At 55.9% G+C, this 20,748-nt stretch overlaps 1 protein-coding gene across 2 annotated transcripts in view; it reads right to left on the reverse strand.

Annotated features, from left to right (window-relative positions):
* The window catches only part of NTRK3 (neurotrophic receptor tyrosine kinase 3), a 281,804-nt gene extending 265,841 nt beyond the window's left edge, over window positions 1-15,963 (reverse strand). For both annotated transcript variants that reach the window (XM_068537616.1, XM_068537611.1), the window contains exon 1: window positions 15,716-15,963. In XM_068537616.1, the coding sequence (XP_068393717.1) occupies window positions 15,716-15,963 (248 nt within the window). The remainder of the gene's footprint in view (window positions 1-15,715) is intronic.
* Window positions 15,964-20,748: the final 4,785 nt, after the last annotated feature.

A 20,748-nucleotide genomic window follows, 5' to 3' on the forward strand; every position in this document is an offset into this window, starting at 1 on the left:
TTCAAAAACAAAACAAAACCAAAAAAAAACAGAATAGCACAGAACCCGTTGTGCCCTGTGGGAGCTGTGGGAGGGCGCTGGACCCAGGACTAAAAGCAGAGACGAGAGGTTGCAGGGCGGGGGCCAGGAACTGAGAGCATCTGTGACACGGGGCGGGGGCATGAGCAGGGGCTCTGGAGCAGACCTGCTGATTCAAACCCCATGTCTGCCACTTCCTGGTTGCGTGACCCAGGACAAGTGCTGTAGCCTCTCTATGCTCGGTTTCGCCACCATTAACGTGACGATGCTAATGGTCCCTGCCTCATCGGGTCGTGCTGAGAATGCAAGATGGTTAAAATAGACTGTCCTATATAAAAGAGGATGTATATGTGTGTATAACTGAGTCACTCTGCTGTTCAGCAGAAATTAACACAACATTGTAAATCAACTCTACTGCAATAAAAAATAAATTTAAAAAAATAAGACTGTTCTGAGAACAGCACGTGGGACCCGGTCACAGCACAGCGTCTGTCGTCCCCATGATGGGTTAAGGTTCCCTAGAAGATTCCTTCAGCAGCTCCTCCACTGAAGGCAAAGCCAAGGCGCACAGAGGCGTGGGAGCCACGAGAACAAGGTGCCCGGCAGTCCGGGCAGGTGCATGCACTGCCCCCAAGCTGGGTTCTGTGGTGGGTCTGCGAGATATGCTAGTTGAAATCAGCCCCTCCTATTAGCAGGTCTCTATGGAGTCCCTGTGAAGTGCTGGCTACCGGACAAAACACGGTCCCTGCCTCTGACACAGCGCACAGAGAGAAAACAAAAACACCCAGGAGCCTGACGCCACCCGGGGCATGTGGCTGCAGCCCCAGGGAGTCTCCCCTGGACTAAGATGCTGGCGGAGTTACCCTCTCTGGCCAGCGGCCCACCCGGGCAGGTGAGGACAGGTACCTGGGAAGGTAGCAGGGTGGAGCCTCAAGGCCAGGTGCCTGATCAGAGCCCAAGTAACAGGCAAGTCGCCTGGGTGGGGACACAGCTTGCGGCCCAGGACTGCGGGAGGTGGGATGGGAAGCAGGGAAGAGTGACCAGTCATTTCCACGGAGACAGGACATGACCCGGGACAATGACGCCTGCATGAGGGTCAGGGACGGATGAGGTTGCTCCTCCTCCACCACGGCTGCCCCAGGTCCCAGGGCGCTGCTCTGAACTGAAAAGAGGGAGGGTAGGCCTGTCTCGGTCGCAGCCAGGGCAGGGGCAGGCCCCCAGCGGGCTAGACAGAGGGTCTGCTGGGTGCTGGGAGAGGGAAGCCGGGCCCAGCCCTGGACCAGCACGTGCAGCCAGTCTTCGCTTGCCCGCCCGGGCGCTCACCCCCCCATCACATGGCATAGGAAGGCTGACCCCCCCCCCCCCGCCAAGTCACCCTCTGACGGAACTTTCTCCCAGGAGCTTGGCCTGGGGGACCCAGGGAATCTGGCTGCACCCTCAGCACCCCAGCCCGCCTCCCGCACAGCCTGGAGGTAGATTCCAGGTGGCAAAAGAAAGGGGCTTGACCTTACACGTCCTGTTAACTATGGGGAGAACACAGATCCATCTGTCCAGCTGGTTGATGTTTTCCCAGCTCTCACCCAAAGGGGCCGGCCCAACAGAGGCTCTCAAATAAACATGCTGAATAAATGCAGAAATAGGGAAATGAGCGAGGGCCTTGAAGAGACTTGGTGACATCTTCTGGAACCCGCTGTTCCTTGGGTTTCTCCCTCCCCGTCTCACGGCCCCCTCCTCCGGGCTGCCCGGGGTCACCTTCCCCATAAGCCACTGGCCCTCGAATCTCTGTCTCTTACAATTGGAAAGTGACAGGAGAAGAAACACCAGTTGTCCTCTCTCGCCTTCGACATGCTGCATCTGCTAAGGTGCCACGGGGCCTCTGTGGACCAGCAGCAGGATGGTGAGTCAAGGTCACGGCCGGCCAGGACCACACCCTGACAACCAGCTCTACTGTTTCCAATCAGATGAACTCGAAAGCAGGTAAATCTAGAATTTTTAAATCTCCATTTAGAAAAAACTGCACCCTCTCCTCCTCAGGGAAGCCCTATTTTCATATCTATACATTTTTCTTTCAATTTCCCATTAGATACATTTTCTAAAATTCTGTCCCTGCTTCTCTTGAGACGGCCCTTCCAGCTGTAGATGTCTCGGCTAATAATACTGGCCACCCCGACTCGACTCTAAACTCCAAGAAGGAGGGAGGGCCCATGGCCTTTTATTTTTGCAGCATCGTGTCCCAAGGCTTAGCACCGTCCCTAGCACACGGCTGGAGCCAAGAGCTGGGACAGAAGAGGGCTGACCCCCTCCTCTCCCTGTCCTGCAGAGAGAAGGACCCGGCCAGCCCAGCTAGCGCCTCTGGCCATCCTTCCCCAATAGTCCAGATGCTGGGACAGGCCTGGACAGGCAGTGAGGCGGGCGGCCAGATGCAGCTCAGCATCCACGGTGGGGGGAACACACCGCCAGCTTCAGGCCCCCGTTAGCAGTCTGTTACACACCTGGAAGACAATCCTTTGAAAACAAATGGAATACAAGGCCTCCCCTTCAACTCCTGCCCCAGGGACAGAAGCCGGGGGCCCCCAGAAGACACAGGGCCCTCCCATGAACGAGGGAACACTTCAGCCATAGGCCACATGCCCTAGGAGCCAGGCACTTCTTTCCACGCCCTCCCCTTCACTGCCAGGGGCTTCGAAGGGCCCTAGCTCCCTCCAAGGGCCTCAAAGACAAGGTTTCTTCCAAGGGTATAGAACTACACCCCTCCTCCACGCCCCTCCCCCCTCCGCATCTATCATGCTATTTCCCACTTGGTGTCTTATAGCCACACTTGTTAAAATGACTGCCACTTAAGAGGTGGCAAGGAGTCAGAAACATAATCTGGAGCAAAGCTGATATTAACTAACTTCCTGAGCCTGGCACGTCTGCCAAGGCCCCCTCCTGGATCTCAGGTGGATCCTAAAGAAGCTACAGAAGATAAGGAGCCAGAGGCACCCCAATTCCAGCCCCAGAGCCACGCCTCTGCTGCGGGAAGGCCCCTCCCTTCTCTGGGCTGGAGTTTCTGCACCAGCAGAGCCTAAAGTAATTCCTTCCTATGTGATCCCACACCCCCAAACACACACACACACACACACACACACACACACACACACACACACATGCACACACTGAGTAAAGGATATGAAATGATGTCTGACACTCAAATCTAAGCTGGAAGAGCCCTCCCCGTCGACCAGCCCAACCCTCCCCTCGCCGTTTTCCAGATAAACACACTGAGCCTCAGAGATCTTGAGTCTCGTGGCTGAGGCCAACCAGATAGGCTGGGGATTAAAGCATCTCAAGAAGAGTAATACCCAAGGAAAATACCAGAAAGGGTCTGGCTGTTAGATGCCGGGATTGGTTGGCTACGATGAAGTCAGTCAGGCGCACACGTGTGTTCTGCAGCTGTGGCCTCATGCCATTGGCCCAGCAACAAACACACCCAACGGCCATCATCACACTCGTGTCCTCAGAGAATCATCTCTAGCTGCTCACATTTGAAGGGGAGAGAAAGTCAGCTGACGGATCCTCTGAAGCCTGACGCCGAGTCAGTCTCATCTGCCTCAGCAATGCCCACCATGGCCACCCCACCAGATCAGAATACACTGCTGTTCTCCATTCTGGCCACTTGGTGTCACTGCTGCCCCCAACGAACTAGAACCGTAGCGGGCTCCTTGGGAAGTAAAATGATCCTACCAGGCCAACAGGATCCCGTACATACCCCCTGCACTGTGTCCTAATTCCATCCTTCCTCCAGAAAGAGACAGATGGTCAATCACGGAGTATCCATCCATCATGTTCCAGACACTTTCCACACATCATATAAACTAATGCTCACAGCAACACCTCCCAACAACACCTGACTTCGCAGGTGAAGAAAATGAGACCCTGAGAAATTAAGCAATTTACTCAAAGTTCAAAAAAAACAAGCAAGGAGGAGGGCAAGAATTGGAACCCGAGTTTGACGTCAAATTCCATGACCTTTTCACAACACACTTTAGCCTCCCTTGAGTTATCAGACTCTACGCTATGGGTTCTGGTTAAATCAAGTTGGTTTGCCGTGACCCTCAGAGGTGCTGGGAGAAAACCACGTGCAGCTTTGTTCAAAGGCACAATCATAATAGGGCAGGATAAATAGCACCTCCCTTCCTGCAGAAATCATGGTCTAGTGCCCTCTTGTGGCTGATCATAGAACTGGAATGAATGCGCATGGGAGGCTCTTAAGGGTGGATTGGAGGGACTGAGTGGTCACCCCCTTCCCACTGGACTCGTCCATTCTTTCTCCCAGGGCTGGTCCTGGAGCCCCAACTGTAGCTGACAGTCCTAGTCAATTACAATAGCCGGAAGAGAATCATCCAGTGAGCGGGAAGCTACACAGAGCAAGAAGAGCAGTAAAACCACATGGAACAACACCTGCAAGGGGCTGGGTGCTCCTGAGTCACCCTGCATGCAGGTTCCTGGCATCCCAACTCCCAAGGCTGGGGAGGGGGGGAGGCGGGCAGCAGGAAGGCTCTGCCTGGACACTGCCACTTGGTTTCCCAACTGAGGCTATCAGTAGCAACCATTACAATCTCCCTGTTCTTGGGCAGACATGTGCCTCAGCCACTTTGTCACCTTTTCCAAATACACACCACGTTAATCCTTCTGTTGCCTCCCTGAGCTCTGGCCCTAGGGGAGGTCCTAGCTCCCCTCTCATCCCACTCTTCAAGGACCCAGAAACGCCCCTGCCCTTCACCTCTGAGAGACTCCTATTGTACCATTTGCCAGGTTGGCCTCTGTGTACCCATCATATGCCAGGCACTTACTATAATCTCATTTAATCCTCACAACTACTCTAGGAAGACAGATCTAGTTAGCTCAGTTTTTCAGATGAAGAGACAGAAGCTCAGAGAGGTTAAGTAACCTGCCTAAGCTCACACAGGGGCAGAGCCAGGATTTAAACTGAAGGTTGTCTGGCCAATGAAGCCACTATGCTTCCTATGACACTGAGTTGCCTTTGAGGCAAAAGAACCATTGAAAGTCTTGGGGTCCAGGAATATTTCTAATGGAAGACCTTGGTTTAAAAGATTAACCTGTCAAGGTGTGGAGGATGAGCTGAAAGTAGGAGAGGCTGGACTCAGGAAGAACAGATGAGGGTCATAAAAAGTAACCACACGTGTGGGAATGGTGTTCTGGAGAGTGGTAATGAGAAGAGGAAGAAAACGAGAGGGAGAGACAAGCATTAAGACTTTTACACACACAGACAGGAGTGCACGTTCTCATCAAACTCTTAAAATAACCCAGTACTATCAGTACTATTTCTGATGCGGAAATGGAAATCAAAAAAGTATCCAGCCCAGGGTCACACAGCTGGGAAGAGGCAGAGTTGTGAACTCAAGCTTCATTTAGTAGGTGCCATCCATAAGCAAGGTTGTCTACGCAAATGATCTCCAGCCCGGTAGGACAGCCATAAGTGTTATGTTCATCCCTGTTCTTCAGGGATCAGCCTCAAAAAAGTATCAGAAATAAGTAGGTGGGAAAAGACTGACCACAACAGAGAGGGTCCCACCTGCAGCCCTGGGTCCAGCAGCCATGGGATGGCCCTCAGGGCAGAGCTGCAGGCCCCAGATCTGAGAGCTCAGGACCCACTACAAAAGAGGGAGATCCCATCTCCAAAACTAATAGCTGTGTTAGTGGGACAAGGCTCTTTCATGAACCAACTAGTGCAAAGAACAAGAGAGCACCTTCTCAAATACGAGACTGCTTGGAACAGCCAGAGAAAAGCTCAAAGCACGCACAGAAAGGAAACAGTCAAAACTAGCCAGTCCAGGCAGGGTCCAGGACCCTGGTTTGCAAGCCACTTTGATACCCATCAATTTAGATGGGTGTCTCTGAGAACAGAGGTGGTCTAGAGAGGTTGAGAGACAGCACCAAGCTCTCACGTCTGGTAAATATCAGGACTCCGTGCTTCCTGAGCAGCTACTTGATGTCTAAGTAATTACCAAGCTTGGCATGGCTGGGGTTGGGAGCAGCGGGGAGAGAGAGGGGAGAGATGCCTCCACACTTGGACCGGCATATCAAATGGCCTGAGGGAGTTCATAAAGCTCCCTTCTCCCATGACACTATCTCTGCAGTGTAGCCGTCTGTCAACTTCTCTGTGTCCCCATCAAGACTTATCTTCCTGGACAGGAACGATGTCCCGTTCATTCATCTCCATGACCCTCGTGCAGATGCACTGACCCCTCCTGCTGCTGCTGAGACAAACTTGGTGGGAAGGAGAGCACTCCAGCCCACTTCTGGTCACCCAGGGCACTCTCCCAGCCGCCTCCTGGGAAGCTCAGGTGCAGGACACTCACACGTCTGGGCTGCAGACATGATGGAGGCAGGACCCCATGATGAGGGCTGCGAGAGGCCCCGCCTAGGGGAGAGCTGATCTCCCTGCTCAGCCCTGGCTCAAGAAAGGCTCTGAAAGCCAGGTCAGCCGGTGCACATCTCACCACACGGGAGCCGCATCCCCAGCTCCCAGGGAAGGCAGCCACCACCAGCCTCGGTCAGTCTCGTGCACAGCACTGCCCTCTTGTGGTCACCAGGAGTCTAGACGCAGACAGTCTTTGTAGGCAGGAAGCCAAAGGCTTCAGGGCTTGTTTACGGGAGACCTCAGTCGTGATGTGCGTGGAACACAGAAGAGATGGCAGTTGTGGGTGCGCAAAGACGCCTCCAGATGCACGCACACAGCCCACTTTACCGCGGGAAGCAGCCCAGATTAGGACTGCGCATCTAAGATTGCTCCTTCTCTCTTTGCAGGAGGCTAAGGGCTCCTTTCCCTGCTTCTGTAAGAGCCCAGATCCCTCAGCCCCAGAGCCGACGCTTGCAGAGGGCGGGAGGATGAGAGCCACACCAGCTGGGGAGGCGGCCTCGGAGGCGTTCTGGTCTCACTGTGCCACGAACTCGCTGGGTGATTGAGTCAAGTCCATTCACCTCTCTGGAGCCTTGGGTTCCTTCTCTGTAAAACTGGGTTTGGCCCCAATTATTTCTGAGCCCCTTTCCAGGTCAGGTGATTTATGGTTCAAAGTCTTGATCTTTTTCCTAACTCAAAAACACTCCCAGATGTCTAGAAATGTAAATAAGCAACATGGTGCCCTACCGCTTGGGGAGCCCATCGAGTATGTGATCACCCTGATCTGACAGTGACCCTGAGAGGGAGATAAACTCCAATTCCCAGAGGTGATGCCAAATCCCAGAAGGGGAAACCAAGGCCAGAGAGGCTCTAGGATGTGGTGAACTCTTCCAGCCAAGAAGCAGCAAAATGGGGTGTTTCCACAAATTCCTGCCCTGCAGTCGTAGCACTTTGCTGGGTACCCCAGCTCTCTCTGCAGGGACAGCTGTAGCCATCCCCCATGCTCATCCCTATGGAGAGACAGATGGAGCTTCCCTGAGCAAGGGGGGAAGGGAGATGGAGCAAGAGGAAGGGTAGAGAGGAGTAACGGCTGCTCATTTGAGGAGGAGGCAAGAGAAGGGCCAGGAAGAACTAGAATTCACCCTCCAGGAAAGACACTCTAAATATCTGCTTTCAGCTCTAGGTGGACACATCAGACATCCCCCTTCTACTCTACATCCAGTGGCAGGCCTGGAACTCCAAAACTCAAGCTGGGAGAAGCCAACCTGCCCTCTATTCTCCCATCCAGGCTCTCCCTGGCCATGGGCAACTGGGGACACAGTCCTGCTGACCGTGTCTCAGCCCAGAGTGGAGCCGGCTGGGGCCCAGCCACCAGCTTCCTGAATACTCGCCAGCCTCAGCTGGCACCTGGTCTCCTGGGGGAGCTGACCTGACCTCAGAAACCAGGACGTCATGGGGTGGTCAAGGAGGCCTGGGAAGAGGGCTTGGTTGGGACGAGCCTCACGCCGAGGCTGCTGTTAGGAGCAGGTCAGGAAGACCCCAAGCCTCCCCATCATTAGAGCCTGGCTTTGACAGTGCTGGCCAGGGCTGCTTGGCCAACACCAGACCCACCACTGTCTCATTTGCCTTCCTCGCCAAACCCAGCCAGGGGAATTCTCAGCTAGGGAACTGGAATGTTGTAAAATAAAGGATCCTCCTAGACCTTCATGTCTACCCTTTTATTTTATTATTAATTTATCTTGATGGTCATAGATTCGTGAATGTGTATGTATAGCAGTATATATTCACATGCATAAGAATATAGCGAAAGAGTATAGGCAATGGAGCTTAACGTTAAATGTCAGACTCCTCTGATTGGCTTCGTGAAATGAAGCAAGTCACATTCCATCTCTGGACTCATTTTCCCCATCTGTAAAATGGGATGAATAACAGTACTTATCTCCTAGGGTTGGTGTGAGGCCGTAATGGGTTATATTACCTCCAAAGTGCTTGGAACAGTGTCTGGAACATAGTAAGTGCTCAGTAAACGCCAGCTGCCATGAGTTATCATGTATCGGCAGCTTTCTCTTTACCCGGCATGACACAGGCCACTGACCCTCAGAGTGCTGCTAAAAGATAGTTGTTATTATTGTCCTCATCTCACAGAGAAGGCAACTGAGGCCCAGAGGAGGGAAGGGGTTGGCCCAAAGCTAGGAAAAGGCCAGGTCTGGAGGACCTGCTGGGGACAGGTTCCTCTCCCTGCTGGATGATTCTGTCTGGGGACAGAATCCTGAATCTTCCACCACCCAGACGGGGGACACTTACGATGGGACAAGCCAGATGGGGGGGACAGGGGCAGAAGTGAAGTTAGAAAGGACAGGCTCCAAACTGGCTGCGCCTACAGATCCCTGAGCCCTGTGTGTAAACAGAGCTCAGCAGAGCCCTCGCCAAGAGCAGTTTTAATTGGCATGGGCTGCAGGCTGCAAAGAGCCCTGGGGCTGCCAGCCTTGCATAGTTGCTGCCTCTGGGGACCCCAGATTTGGAATCATTGCCCCAGAGGGAGACACAGTCGTGGGCGAGGCTCTGGCTTTGACAGAGTGCCCAGAAAGGGCGCCAGAGCCGAGTAGGAGAAGGCGGTGCTGGCACCTGGGCAGGGACGTCCTCCAGCAGCCCGAGGACCCCCAAGTCCCTGCCTCTCTCTGCGCCTCTCCTGGGACCCTCGCAGGTAAGGTGAGGGAGGAGCTGACTGCAGGGGTCCCTCCCAGCTCTGAATTCCAGGGAGCCCTGCCCTCGGGGGTAGTAGGCAGAAATTTGAGGATCCTCATGGGGGTTCCACTGGGCACTGAGCTTCTGGAGTCTTCATTCCAGATGGTCTGATGTCCAATCCATCAAAGAGGAGCTGCCAGCATGCCCGGCCCCCAGGAGTGTTTGTGTTTCCCAACGTGGAGGCCAGCAAGGCTCAGGGGATGACAGACGCCTTGAGCCGAGAGCTCAGTTGGTCATCGATAGATCTGGGGGACCGAGTCCAGCCTCCACTCAGGCCACGCTTAGACCCAACCGCCAGGCCCCTCAGCTGCCCTCCACAAGGCCCTCATGGATGGGCCGCTCCCATAGCGCTGCCCCTTGGGAGAGAAGGAACTTGCTGGATGAAAATAGTCTGCTTCTCCGTTCCCAGCAGCCAGAGGGTGTCCAGCTACAGGGTTAAAGCCGGGGAGAGAATGGAGTCCAGGAAACCAGAGAGGCCATGAAGGGAGCATCAGAGGAGGAGCCTCAAGACCCTTCCAGATCTTTCCTTTTGTGAGACACTCAACCACTGGGATTCAAGTTATTTTCTTTATTTTGTTTGTTTTGTTAATCGGGACAACGGGGCTAATAATCCCTGCTTAGGTACTTCAAGTAGCTGTGGCAAAAATAAACACAACAGGGACTTCCCTGGTGGCACAGTGGTTAAGAATCCGCCTGCCAACTCAGGGGACACAGGTTCGAGCCCTGGTCCGGGAAGATCCCACATGCCGCAACTAAGCCTGTGTGACACAACTACTGAGCCTGCGCTCTAGAGCCCGCGAGCCACAACTACTGAGCCCGCGTGCCTAGAGCTCGTGCTCCACAACAAAGAGAAGCCACCGCAATGAGAAGCCCTCGCACCGCAACAAAGAGTAGCCCCTGCTCGCTGCAACTAGAGAAAGCCTGCGCACAGCAATGAAAACCCAACACAGCCGAAAATAAATAACTTAATTAATTAATTTTAAAAAATAATAAACACAACAACTGTAAACTGGAGAGAAGGAAGAAGTGAATGGGGGGGGCGGGGAGGGAGGGATTCATGGAGGTGAAGGATGTGCTACAAGGGACAAAGGGCAGGACCCAGAGGGCTACTAGGGACCGTCTTTTGAGAACTGGCCTGGCCCTGGGACTTAGGAATCCTGATCCCCTCTGCCACCCAGCCTGCTCCCTCCTCACATGCCCCTGCCCCCACTCCCAATTCATCAACCCCTCCTGGGAACAGAGCCAAGAAGGGGAGCCGGGGGCTTCAGGACCACCCCTCCTACCATCAACCCGGCTCCCTCTCAAGCCCAGGCCCTTCCAGCCACGACAACATTGGGCACCAAGCTTTTTTGATTCTGCATGCCTCAGCAATAAAAATTCATCTCGTAACCCCCAAACACTCCTATTTATTAAATTATGTGCTTATACTTCTTCGATTCATATATTAAGCATTAAATATTCCCTCTTCTCAACAAGAATAACTTGAAATAGAAGCTCTAAGGTTTTCTTCTCACACCCAGCAGAGGCCCTGCTCCGGCAATGAGCTGAAGCTCTGCAGAAGGACGTCTCCCTGCCTTGAGCTCACGGTACAAGGGGGGCAAGGGCGCGGGCCACCAAGCTGGGTGTCCGGCCTCTAATGGGAGGCTGCAGGCCTCGGTGCATTCTTGCTAGGGGTGGCACTTGGTCTGGGTAGTGGACCCCAAACTGGGTGGCCCAGAGTCCTCTAGAGGTGGGAGGGGAGGAAACGAAGGGAAAATGGCCAGTGGCCGATGGCCAGCGAGGGAGTGCCTGCTGTCTTCCTCTGCGTGGCGCCACAAGGGTCAGCACCAGGCCCCGGGATGGTGCCCTTAGAAGTGGCCTAGCCCAGCCTCCTTGGGGATGTTCCCTGGGCCCCGGGACGGCATATGTCCGAGCTGGAAAGGACGCTGCTCCATGGCCTCAATTCGCAGTTGAATTTCCAGGCTCAGAAAGACTACAGTCTTCTACCATGGCTCACAGAGGATAAGGGGTAAATCCAGGGGTGGGACTCATGTGTCTCATCCCCTTCTCCAATCCTACCCTGCCAGTGGCCCACTGGAGGCCCCAGAGGGAGGCTGGAGAGGGTGTCTGTGGTCCCAGTACAATCCACTGAACGCAGCCCTCGACGTGGGGACCCCAGCCCAGGCAGCAGCAGAGATGCCACGATACTGGCAAAGGCCAGCCCAAGGGAGGGCTTTGTCCAGCCCTACAGTCAGAGAGGAGTCAGCCGCCAGGGACAGGTAAGGGCAAGGATGGAGAGCTGCCCAGGGGAGCGGGTGTCAGGCCCCTCCCTCTTCACAGCCATTCTTTCCACTTCCGCTTCGCAGGAGAGTGGTCAGCCTCTTGCAGGATGCTGGGCTGACTCCCAGGCTCCACGCTCAGCCCTCGGTAGCCAGGCCAAGAACTCTCAGAGCTAGGGTCGGGCTGGGCTGGTTTTACCCAAACCCATCACGTGCTCAGGTCCCCTGGAGCTGCAGAGCTGATGCCCTGGGCTTCGGGGTGTGCCTTGGAAGACTGACCTGGGCTGAGGATTCTGGCTCCAGGGAGGGTCCTCCAGGGAAGGCCTGGAATCCACCCACCAACAGCCTGGCCTCCATACAAAATCTCAGGGCCTCTTCGGTCCAGGGTCCCCAGCTTTTACCCTGGAAGTACCTCTTCCCCCAGGGCTATAACCACTTCCCCTTCTAAATCTCACCTCAAAGGCCCCTCACAACTCTACCTCCCTCCCTCAGGCCCAGCCCCAATGTGGGGGGCTCCTGATTGAACCCCATGATGTTCTTGGGGCCTGGCTCACACCCCTGCCTGCAACCCAGCTCTCACTGGTAATTGTCAAGGCTGGCTCTCCCCTTGACCCTTAGAAAGGCTAAGAATCAAGAAGTCAGTACAGCAGCCAAAGCCCCAAATGATCCCTCACCCAGCCAGGGGAGGGCCTGCAGGGAAGACAGGGGAAATCAAGGGACCAGAGTGCTGTAAACACCAGGGACCCTGTGGTGGCTCGTGTGGAGACCCAGCTGGCAGCGCAGGGTCCCAGCCAAGAGCCCACGGTCTTCACAAGCCCAGGAGCACCCAGCCCAGCGATGCCATCTTTCCCCCTGGATTTTCTTTCTAGCAGTCCAAGGATGCACTATTCCAACCCAACCCCAGGCAGGCCTGGCCTAGAGACGCCAGACGGCCCCCCTCCCAGCCACCACCCTTCTGCCTTTGTGACGTCAGAGCCTGGCTGGGTGCGGCCGCACGTGGACCCTTCTAGGTAAGGTTACTGTGTATCAAGAGCTCCAATGGCAGAGGGATTGGCCTCCTGAACAGAAAGACGCCAAAAGGGAGGGCACTTTGGGAGGGGCGGAGGTGAGACCCACACTTCTGCCCTGAGGCCTTGCAGCCGATTTCCTCCTGATACTGATGGGGCACCCACCTACCCCATCAGAGGCGCCCTCCGATGGGGACACAGGAGCCACCCAACACGCCACCCCTGAGAGGAAGGACCACAGGGAATCTCTGGTCCCTCTGAAAACTCAGAGGTGATCAGTTCAGCACCTGAGGGAGAGACCTCAGGACTCCACAGCCCCGAGAACAGGAGGGTGGCTGGGTGGCGGTCACCCCAGGTTCCCTTAGCTAGGCCCGCTGGAACTCCAGCTTCTGCCCCAGCCTCTTCCTCGGCCCCCAGAGTCTGCCCAAGCTGCACCCCCAGACACACACCAGCATCAAGAGCTTCAGGCTGATGGAAGGCTGGGGGACCCCTTGATCTCCAAATCTCTGATAGCATCAGAAATCTAAAGAACACATTCCTTTTCAGCAAAGCTCAGGCTTGGACTGAAGCCCCACCTCCCGGTCCCACCAAAGGAAGGCCCCCTCCTCTGCCTGGAGGGCTCTTCTCTGTCCTCAAGCCCCTCCTTCCAGCCCGCCTCCATGGGTAGCCCTGCAGAGTGGGGGACCTGGGTTTTGGGGTCCAACAGACAAAGGTCTAAGCCTGGCTCACTGCTGGGGCTATGTGCCCCCAGGAAAGTTACTTTGCAGCCTGAGCCTCCATCATGAGGTAAGACAGGGATGGTGACACCTGCTTCCCAGGGCGAGCAGGACTCCCCTCCTTCTCTGCTCTGCCTCCAGGCCAGAAGGCTGGGACCTCCCCTAGTTCAGTCAATACCAGCCATAGATATAACAGGGCACTGGGGAAAAGATGGGATGAGGAAGGGTCATCCCACCCATGACCTCTGACCCTCCCCCACCTGCCACTCGGCACAGCTCCGGAGGGAATCCAGTTCCCTGGCTCTTGGGTGTTGGGGTGGATTCAAGGAAAGGAGTCCTGACTTCCTGGCAAAGCGTCTGAGTCCTGAAACAAGGATGGAGACACACACAGAGGGATTCCCAATCTACTCCCGGATTACCTCTCCCCAGCTGCCCTTCTGGGGTCCTTCAATGGCAAAGGAGACAAGAAGCCACCCCATCCCCTCCCATCATTACCGTCCCAGCAGCCCCAACTTGGACCCTTTGCCTGGAAAGCTCAACCCAACTCTTCCTTATCAGACTGCTTCCCCTAGCTTTCTTTTCAGAGGGGGGACACCTCTGCGTAGCCATAAAAAGCCTACGGATTGTGACCCTCCCCGCCTCCCACCGGCTCCCTTCAGGGACACACATCCTTGGAACAGAGAACAAGCTGGCTGAGGCTCACCAGCTCCCAGAGACCCGCACTGGGCACCTGGGGCACCATCCCTCCAACCCCGGCCCACCCGATCCCCTGAAAATCCCTAGGTCCAGCTCCTGAGCTCCTGGACCCACTGCTAGGCTCCCCCCTCCTGTCCCACACACACCCCTACCCCCACCCCTCCGTGCACGTCCAAGGCAGAGGTTCCCTGACAATCTCACTCCCACCCTCCTGGCTGCATCCTTGGGGATGCTGGAATGCTGTGGCCTGCAGGTGGGAGAGGCTGCATTGGGTCCATCCTGTTTCTCCTGCCCTCCCCTCCACCCCACCCTTGGCTGTTTATCTTGTCACCCCAGGCCAGCCGGGCTGAGGGTGGTAAGGGGGTGAACGGTCGAGCCAAGATATGGGTCAAGCTTGTCTCCTGGGCCAGGAGTCAGGGACACCTCCTGGGCTGCACACTCCCCTCAAACTGTTCACTGCAAGAACGCGAGCAGAGTCTCCATTAAGCCAAGAGGGCTGGTGGGCTTTGGAGGGAGCAGGACCGCAATTCCTCCAGGCTTTACAGCCCCATCGCCCTGGGGCCGAGGTGAAGGGAGAGCCGATGCCTGGGAGAGCAGCACCCATGGCAGAATCCAGCCCCTCTTGAGTCTCTGCCCAAATGCCTGCCTCAGACCCCAGCCAGGACTTCAGTGCCAGCCCTTTTCAGCATCCCACCCACTTCAGGGGTCTCCAAGGGGTGGGGACCTTGGGGAGAGACAGGTGAGAGCTACCCCCTGAACACTCCCGGTGCCATCCACACCCTTCTCTGGATAGCAGAATGGGATGGGGGTCACCTGGCTGAGGTCAGTGGAAGAAAAATCTGGACAGGCTCTCTCTCTCCGCCCATGCTTCTAACCCCCATCCCTGCCGAAGAAAAATAACCGGGGCGGGTATGGGGAAGAGCAGGCCACCACAGGTCTCACTCAGACAGGGCAGAACCAAGCAAATGCTAGTCAGAGTTCAATTTTCCAAATAAACGGATCTGCACGATCGTATAAGAAGACCCATCCCCGAAACACGCAAGCCTTCCCTCCTCCCTTCACCATCCTGACTCGGAATTACTGGAACAGTTTATCAAAGCTCAAACAGGAACAGGATCTGTAGGCGCCCAGATGCAGATGAGGGTGGGAAAGGGCGGGGGGGGGGGTGTCTCGGAAATGCCCAAAATGGGGTTGGAGAGGGCGGGCGAGAAGGAAAGGGAAGAGGTAGGCGTCCATGACGGCCTCGACATGTCCAAAGTCTCCCTGCGAGCAGCCAACTCCCAACTTGTTTACTTGACAGCGTGTTTTGCTGTTTCCAAAAGGAAACAGTTAAACCTCTGGGCTGGATCGCGAGCAGTCCCTATCACCTTCCCTCCCGGTTAAGCGCTGCCGCCGCCACCGCTGTCACTGCCGGCGCCGCTGCCGGGGATTCGAACCTCGTCTACTTTATTCCACTTGAGCGTGGCCAAACTGTTGCTATTTAGTGGGGGGCAAAGAACCCGATTCGCACCCTCGAAACGAGCCGCAGCGCCTGGGAGCGGGGGCGGGAGCCGGGCCCCGCGTGCCCCAGCCGGCTGGGGTCCTCTCGGGGGAGAGGCACACACACGCATCGCCAGATCACGCCTCGCCAAGGCCGGAGTCACCTGGAATACGCAGCCCGAGAGCATCTCCCGAGCCAGAGCGAGCCTGACGCGCGCCCGGCGGGCGGCGGGCGGCGGGCGGCGGGAGGCGGGTAGCGGGCAGCGGGCAGCGGCGAGCTGGGGCGGGCTGAGGGCCAGCGAGCCTGACGCGCGCCCTGCGGGTCGGCGGGCGGGCGAGAGGGAGACGCGGAAAGAGGGGAGAGGCGGGTTGGGGAGCGGCCGCCTGACTTACATGGAAGTGATATTCCTTGAGATGTCCGTGATGTTGATGCTGGCATTCCCATTGCTGTTCCCTGAATCCTGCCCTTCCAGGAGGGGGAAGAGATTCCCATCGTCCGGCCGCCGGCAATTGATCTCAGTCTTGCTGCAGACACAATTTGCAGGGCAAGCCAGCACGGAACCCACATAGTCCAGCCAGACGCTTCCCAGCAAGAAAATCCGCCAGAAACTACACTTGGCTGGGCAAAGAGAGACATCCATCTCCGATCGCTGCTTCTAAAAAAGAGGAGGAGGAGAGGAGAGGGGGGTGGGGTGGGGGGGAGTGGGGAGAGCTGGGGGGGAAGGAAACAAAGACGGCGAGGGAGGGGGGAAGGGGGAGGGGGGCCTCTGCCTTTGAAACGCCGTGCGATCAGATGCAAAATCCTTCAGCGTCTGAAACCATCGCGGCCGCCGCCGCCGCCGCCGCTGGGTGGGAGCCGCGGGGAGCGCCTAGTGGCGCGGTCTGCCTGGCATGGTGGCCGGCTCTGCGCTCGCCGGCTCGCCGGGTCCGGGGGCTCGGGAAGCGAGCCGCGCTCTCCGACTCCGAGACTTTGCAGGGTTGCAACAGACGGTGGGGAGGCAAAAAAAGAAAAAGGAAAAAAAAGATGGAAAAGGAAAATATGGTGCTAAAGTCACCAAGTCCCACCTACTGGGCAGAATTAAAACGGACACACCTGCAAAATACACACACTCACACACACTCACACATCCACACACCCGGCGCCCGGAGGAGGAGGAGGAGGAAGAAGCGGTCTGAGCTGCAGCAGCCGCCGCGAATGGCTCGCTGCGCGCCTGCAGAAATGTACAAGTGCTCCGAGCCTTACGAAACGCACGGGTTATCCGAGCGTCTTCCTCGGTTCCCTCCCTCTCCCCCTCCCTCCCTCCCCTCCCTCCTCACGGCCTCCTCCCCCCGCCCCCCGCCCCCCGCCCCCCGCCCCGGCTGGGAGCGGCAAGAGAGCGGAATCTCCCCCCTCCCTCTCCCACTCCCCTCCCCACACCCCTCTCTCTCTCCCCGCCCGCCCTCTCCCCTCCTCCTTCCCCACCCACCCACTCGCCGGCTCGCGGCTCTCGCCCGCACAGCCACCCGCAGCCGCGCGGCCGTCCGCCCGCCTGCTCCAAGCCTAGCGGCCCGGCGCCCGCTCGCCGCAGCCAAGAGGAAAGCAAGACGGAACGGAAAAAGTTGCAGTTGGGATTGCGAGGGTCTGGACTGGGGAGGGGGACTTGGAGAGCTGGCGGCGCGACGCGGAAAGGCGCTCTCCTTTCCACTTTTTGGCCCTCGCGCTGCCCGGTTTTGCTGCAATCCGGACCGCGAGAGGAAGTGAAATGAACACGGCCGAGGTGATCGGGGAGCGTTCCCGAGCCTGGGTGGGGGGGCACTGGCTTGAAGACGGCGATCGGGGGTACGGGAGCACACAGGACCCCCAGAGAGGCACCCAGAGCCGGGGACCGGGGCCGCGGACGCGCGGTCCTCGGTCTAAATGACACTCATTCCCGTAATCCAGAGTCCGGGAGATAGGATCGGCTGGGAGGGGACTGCGGGGCACGGCTGGGTTGGTGCCCCCGCGCCCCTTGCGCCTTCTTGGCGGTGGGTTTTGCGTCCTTGGGCAGACAGGGAGCGGGGAAGGAAGGAACTAGTGCCGAAAGGGCTGCGCTGCAGATCCGAGGTGGCCCCAGGCGAGCTGCGCGTGCGAGAGAAACCGCCGGGGAAATTGAGATGCAAGGGGCATTTTTTGGCAAGCACCAGGCCAGTACCGTCAGAGGTCGGCTTCTCGGGCTCGGCTCTCTCGGGTGCGCTGAGCTGGCTGCCGGGCGAGGGGGCGGGCGGGCTGCTTTCTCCGGATTCGGGGGCGCAGGACCTCCCTCCTTTCCTCCCACACAAGCACCCCTTCCTGGTAGGGGCGCAAAGCAGGTGCAGCCTTCTACGCGAGCTCAGTTTCCGTCGGGAGAGGAGGAGAGTCCCCGCTTTTTGCCTTGGTAGAGATATTTCTTTTTAATAAAACGTCAGAATGCCAAATGTGAGATGTTTGCTGAGAACACGGAAGCATTCGCTGCCGGAAAGGAAAAGAAAGGGTTAGGGAAGTCCGAGAAGGCAGACACACTACAGCATTCACACGCAGAAGAAAGCACAGCTCTCCTCGCCGACTTGGAGGAGGGCAGGCGAGGAAGCGAACACACTGAATTCAACTGCATCCAGTATCTGAAAGGATTCTCCCCCGCCCCCCTGTGGATTCCGATGCAGGTCATGCAACTTGTGGGCAAGATGGGGGAAGGGGTATGCGGGGGGACACTGGCCCGCCCCGGGCGCAATCACAGACTGGCTGGGCGCCTGCGAGTGGCACTGTCGCTGTGAGTAAACTTGGAAGCAAAAAAAAAAAAAAAAAGAAAAGAAGGGAGGGAGGGAGGAAGGAAGGAAGGAAGGAAGAGGAAGGAAGGAAGGAAGAAAGAACGTGTCTGTAAAAGGCAGTTTTCCCGATTCCCCCTTACACTCCACCTTCCCTTGGCCTCAGTGAGACTTTTACCCCCTGTTGCCAGTGTGGCCTTGTTGCCAGACTGGCATTTTGCCCTCCCACCACCAGGAGGGGACAGAGAGTGGAGACCTCCTTAGACTCTCATACCAGTTCCTACTGGCCCAAGGCTATCTCTGACAGCCTTAGTCCACCGCAAGTGCCAATCCGTGATTGGCTCTGGAATATGTTTGAGAATCAGGGAAACTGAGGTGTAGTCAAAGCTGTCACTTGGCCTTTTTCAGGAGGTGGCAGGTGGTGGCAGAGAAACACAGAGAACCTTTCTCAGACCATGTCAGGGGAGACTCCAATAAGCAGGGTGAATCTTTTTTAATGCACAGGAGTGAGCATTAAGGGGCTCTGACCCCTGGCAGGTAGTTCCAACCCCTGGCAGGTGTGTGCCCAAGTAAAGACTCCAATACACCATGTGGATTTAGCCCAGCATCAGTTCTCCAGCCTGGAACTAAGATGGTTGTGTCTTAAAGGTGCCCAACACACTTGTTTTGAGAAAGAAATGATTTTTAACACTTCCAGGAGAGAAGGGGAGGCATCTATAAATCAGAACAAATTTTAAAACTTGTAAAACCCCTTTGGAGATGGTACAAATGCAGCTGTGAAGCAAGGGGCCCTGATGGGACAAGCAGTCTTCCATCCTGACAATAAGATGGGAATTAAGATGGGACATTATGTTATGTTTATGCTAGAGCTCTGGGCCTGAGCAGGAAGTGGCAACTTACAAGGAGTAAGGCCTTTTTTAAAGCAGATGATGGGCCGGGGGTGGCAAGAGCAGAGTTCTCTTTGGGACCACGGGCAGATCACTTCAGCCTCTGGGCCTTAGCTTTCACGTCTGTAAAATGACTAGGTTGGCCCACGCTGTCCAAAGCCTGACCCTCTGACCAGCAGCATCCACATCACCTAGAAGCTTGTTAGAAATGCAGCATCCGAGGCCCCACCCCAGACCTACTAAACCAGAATATCCATTTTAACAAGCTCCCCAGGTGATTCATAAGCACACTACAGTTTGAGAAGTACTGAGATGACTCCCATAGTCGCTTCCAGCTTGAATAGTCTCTGATTCTACATGGACCTGGGTGGGAGGGATCGTTGAGAAAAAAAGAGGTTTCAGGGATGTAGATTCTCAGAATATTATTCAGGGTGACAAAAAGTGGGTGTTTCAGATGCAAGGACCTTGTCAAAAAACAGACCTGTGAAGTTTCACTTCAAGCACAAGGGAAATATCCTGATGCTTCATTAATTCTTAACCTCTGAGAACAGCCAGATCTGGATGAGGGGGCAGGAGAAAGTGTCCAGCATAGACGCCCTCCTCTTGGTCAGTAGGGGTACAGAACATTTGAGGTGTCTTGTCTGCTTGGCAAGAATGTCCTGGTTGACAAGGAAGAATGGCTGTCACATCATCGTGATTCCCAGTCTCCAGCCGTCACTGGGTCCTAGAGAGATCATGACCCAGCTCAGCATCCTGCCAATCAGGGGATAATCCCTCCCATCTCTTACAGCTAGCATCTTAGAAAGGAGGAAACTTCCCAGTGGATCCCATGCTGATCAATAAGAAGCAGGAATGGGCAGAGTTTTTTGAACAGTAAGTAAAGCTTTAGAAACCTTTTACAGCTGAGCAGTCGCCATCTGATACCAGAGGTATGGAGAAGACAGGAACATGACTAAGATTTGGATGTGGTCGCCCACCAGTCAGGCCAGAATGGGGGCTGCCTTCCAGAGCACAGTGATCCAACCTTCCTGACATCTAGAGAAACTGAACACATCTTATTCCAAAGGGCATATACCAGCTGCGTGAGCACCTGAGATTTCTCCTTGACTATTTGTTTTATAAGATATCCCCAAAGCCAAATTTTCTGCCACCTCGAAAAGCAGAAGGGAGCGGAGACTCAGGAGGCATAACAAACGAGATGCTGCCCGGGGAATCATCACCTCCCAGTGCCACCCCTGCTGGCCTGCTGCTCACACGTCTGCCTTTCTAGCCCAGCCACCTCCCCTTTTCCAACAAACCCACACCTCCGCGTCAGTGGCCACGTTATTGGGATGCAGGCCGGACCCCAGACATTTCAGATTTACCTGCCATGCCGTACTCCTAAGATGTCAGCCTAAATCCAAGAACCGTGCTGCAGAACTTTCTAGTTTGAACAGAAATAGGACCCAACACCTTAACTCTGAGCTGGGAGGGGAACTGCGGTTCTGGGTGGTGACTGGGTGGGGAGGGGGGAGCACAGGAGAAGACAAAGGGAAAACTGAGCCCTGAAGAATTTGCTGTGCTGGCAGGCTTGGACTTGGGTCAAAGAAAGTCCTGTTTCCTGGGTGGCCTTCACTCGAGATGCAAGGGGAAAAGGCATATTTGGAGGCTGAGGAGATGTAATGGTATCCAGAAGGCCCGGAGCCAAGGAGGGAATTTCAACTGTACATGGAGAATGTAATCCCACCCATGAAGAGAGACAGTCAAGCACCAAGGTGGTCCAAGGAAGCAGGAAAATCC

This window comes from Eschrichtius robustus, chromosome 1 (genome assembly GCF_028021215.1).
Source record: "Eschrichtius robustus isolate mEscRob2 chromosome 1, mEscRob2.pri, whole genome shotgun sequence".
Lineage (NCBI taxonomy): Eukaryota > Metazoa > Chordata > Mammalia > Artiodactyla > Eschrichtiidae > Eschrichtius > Eschrichtius robustus.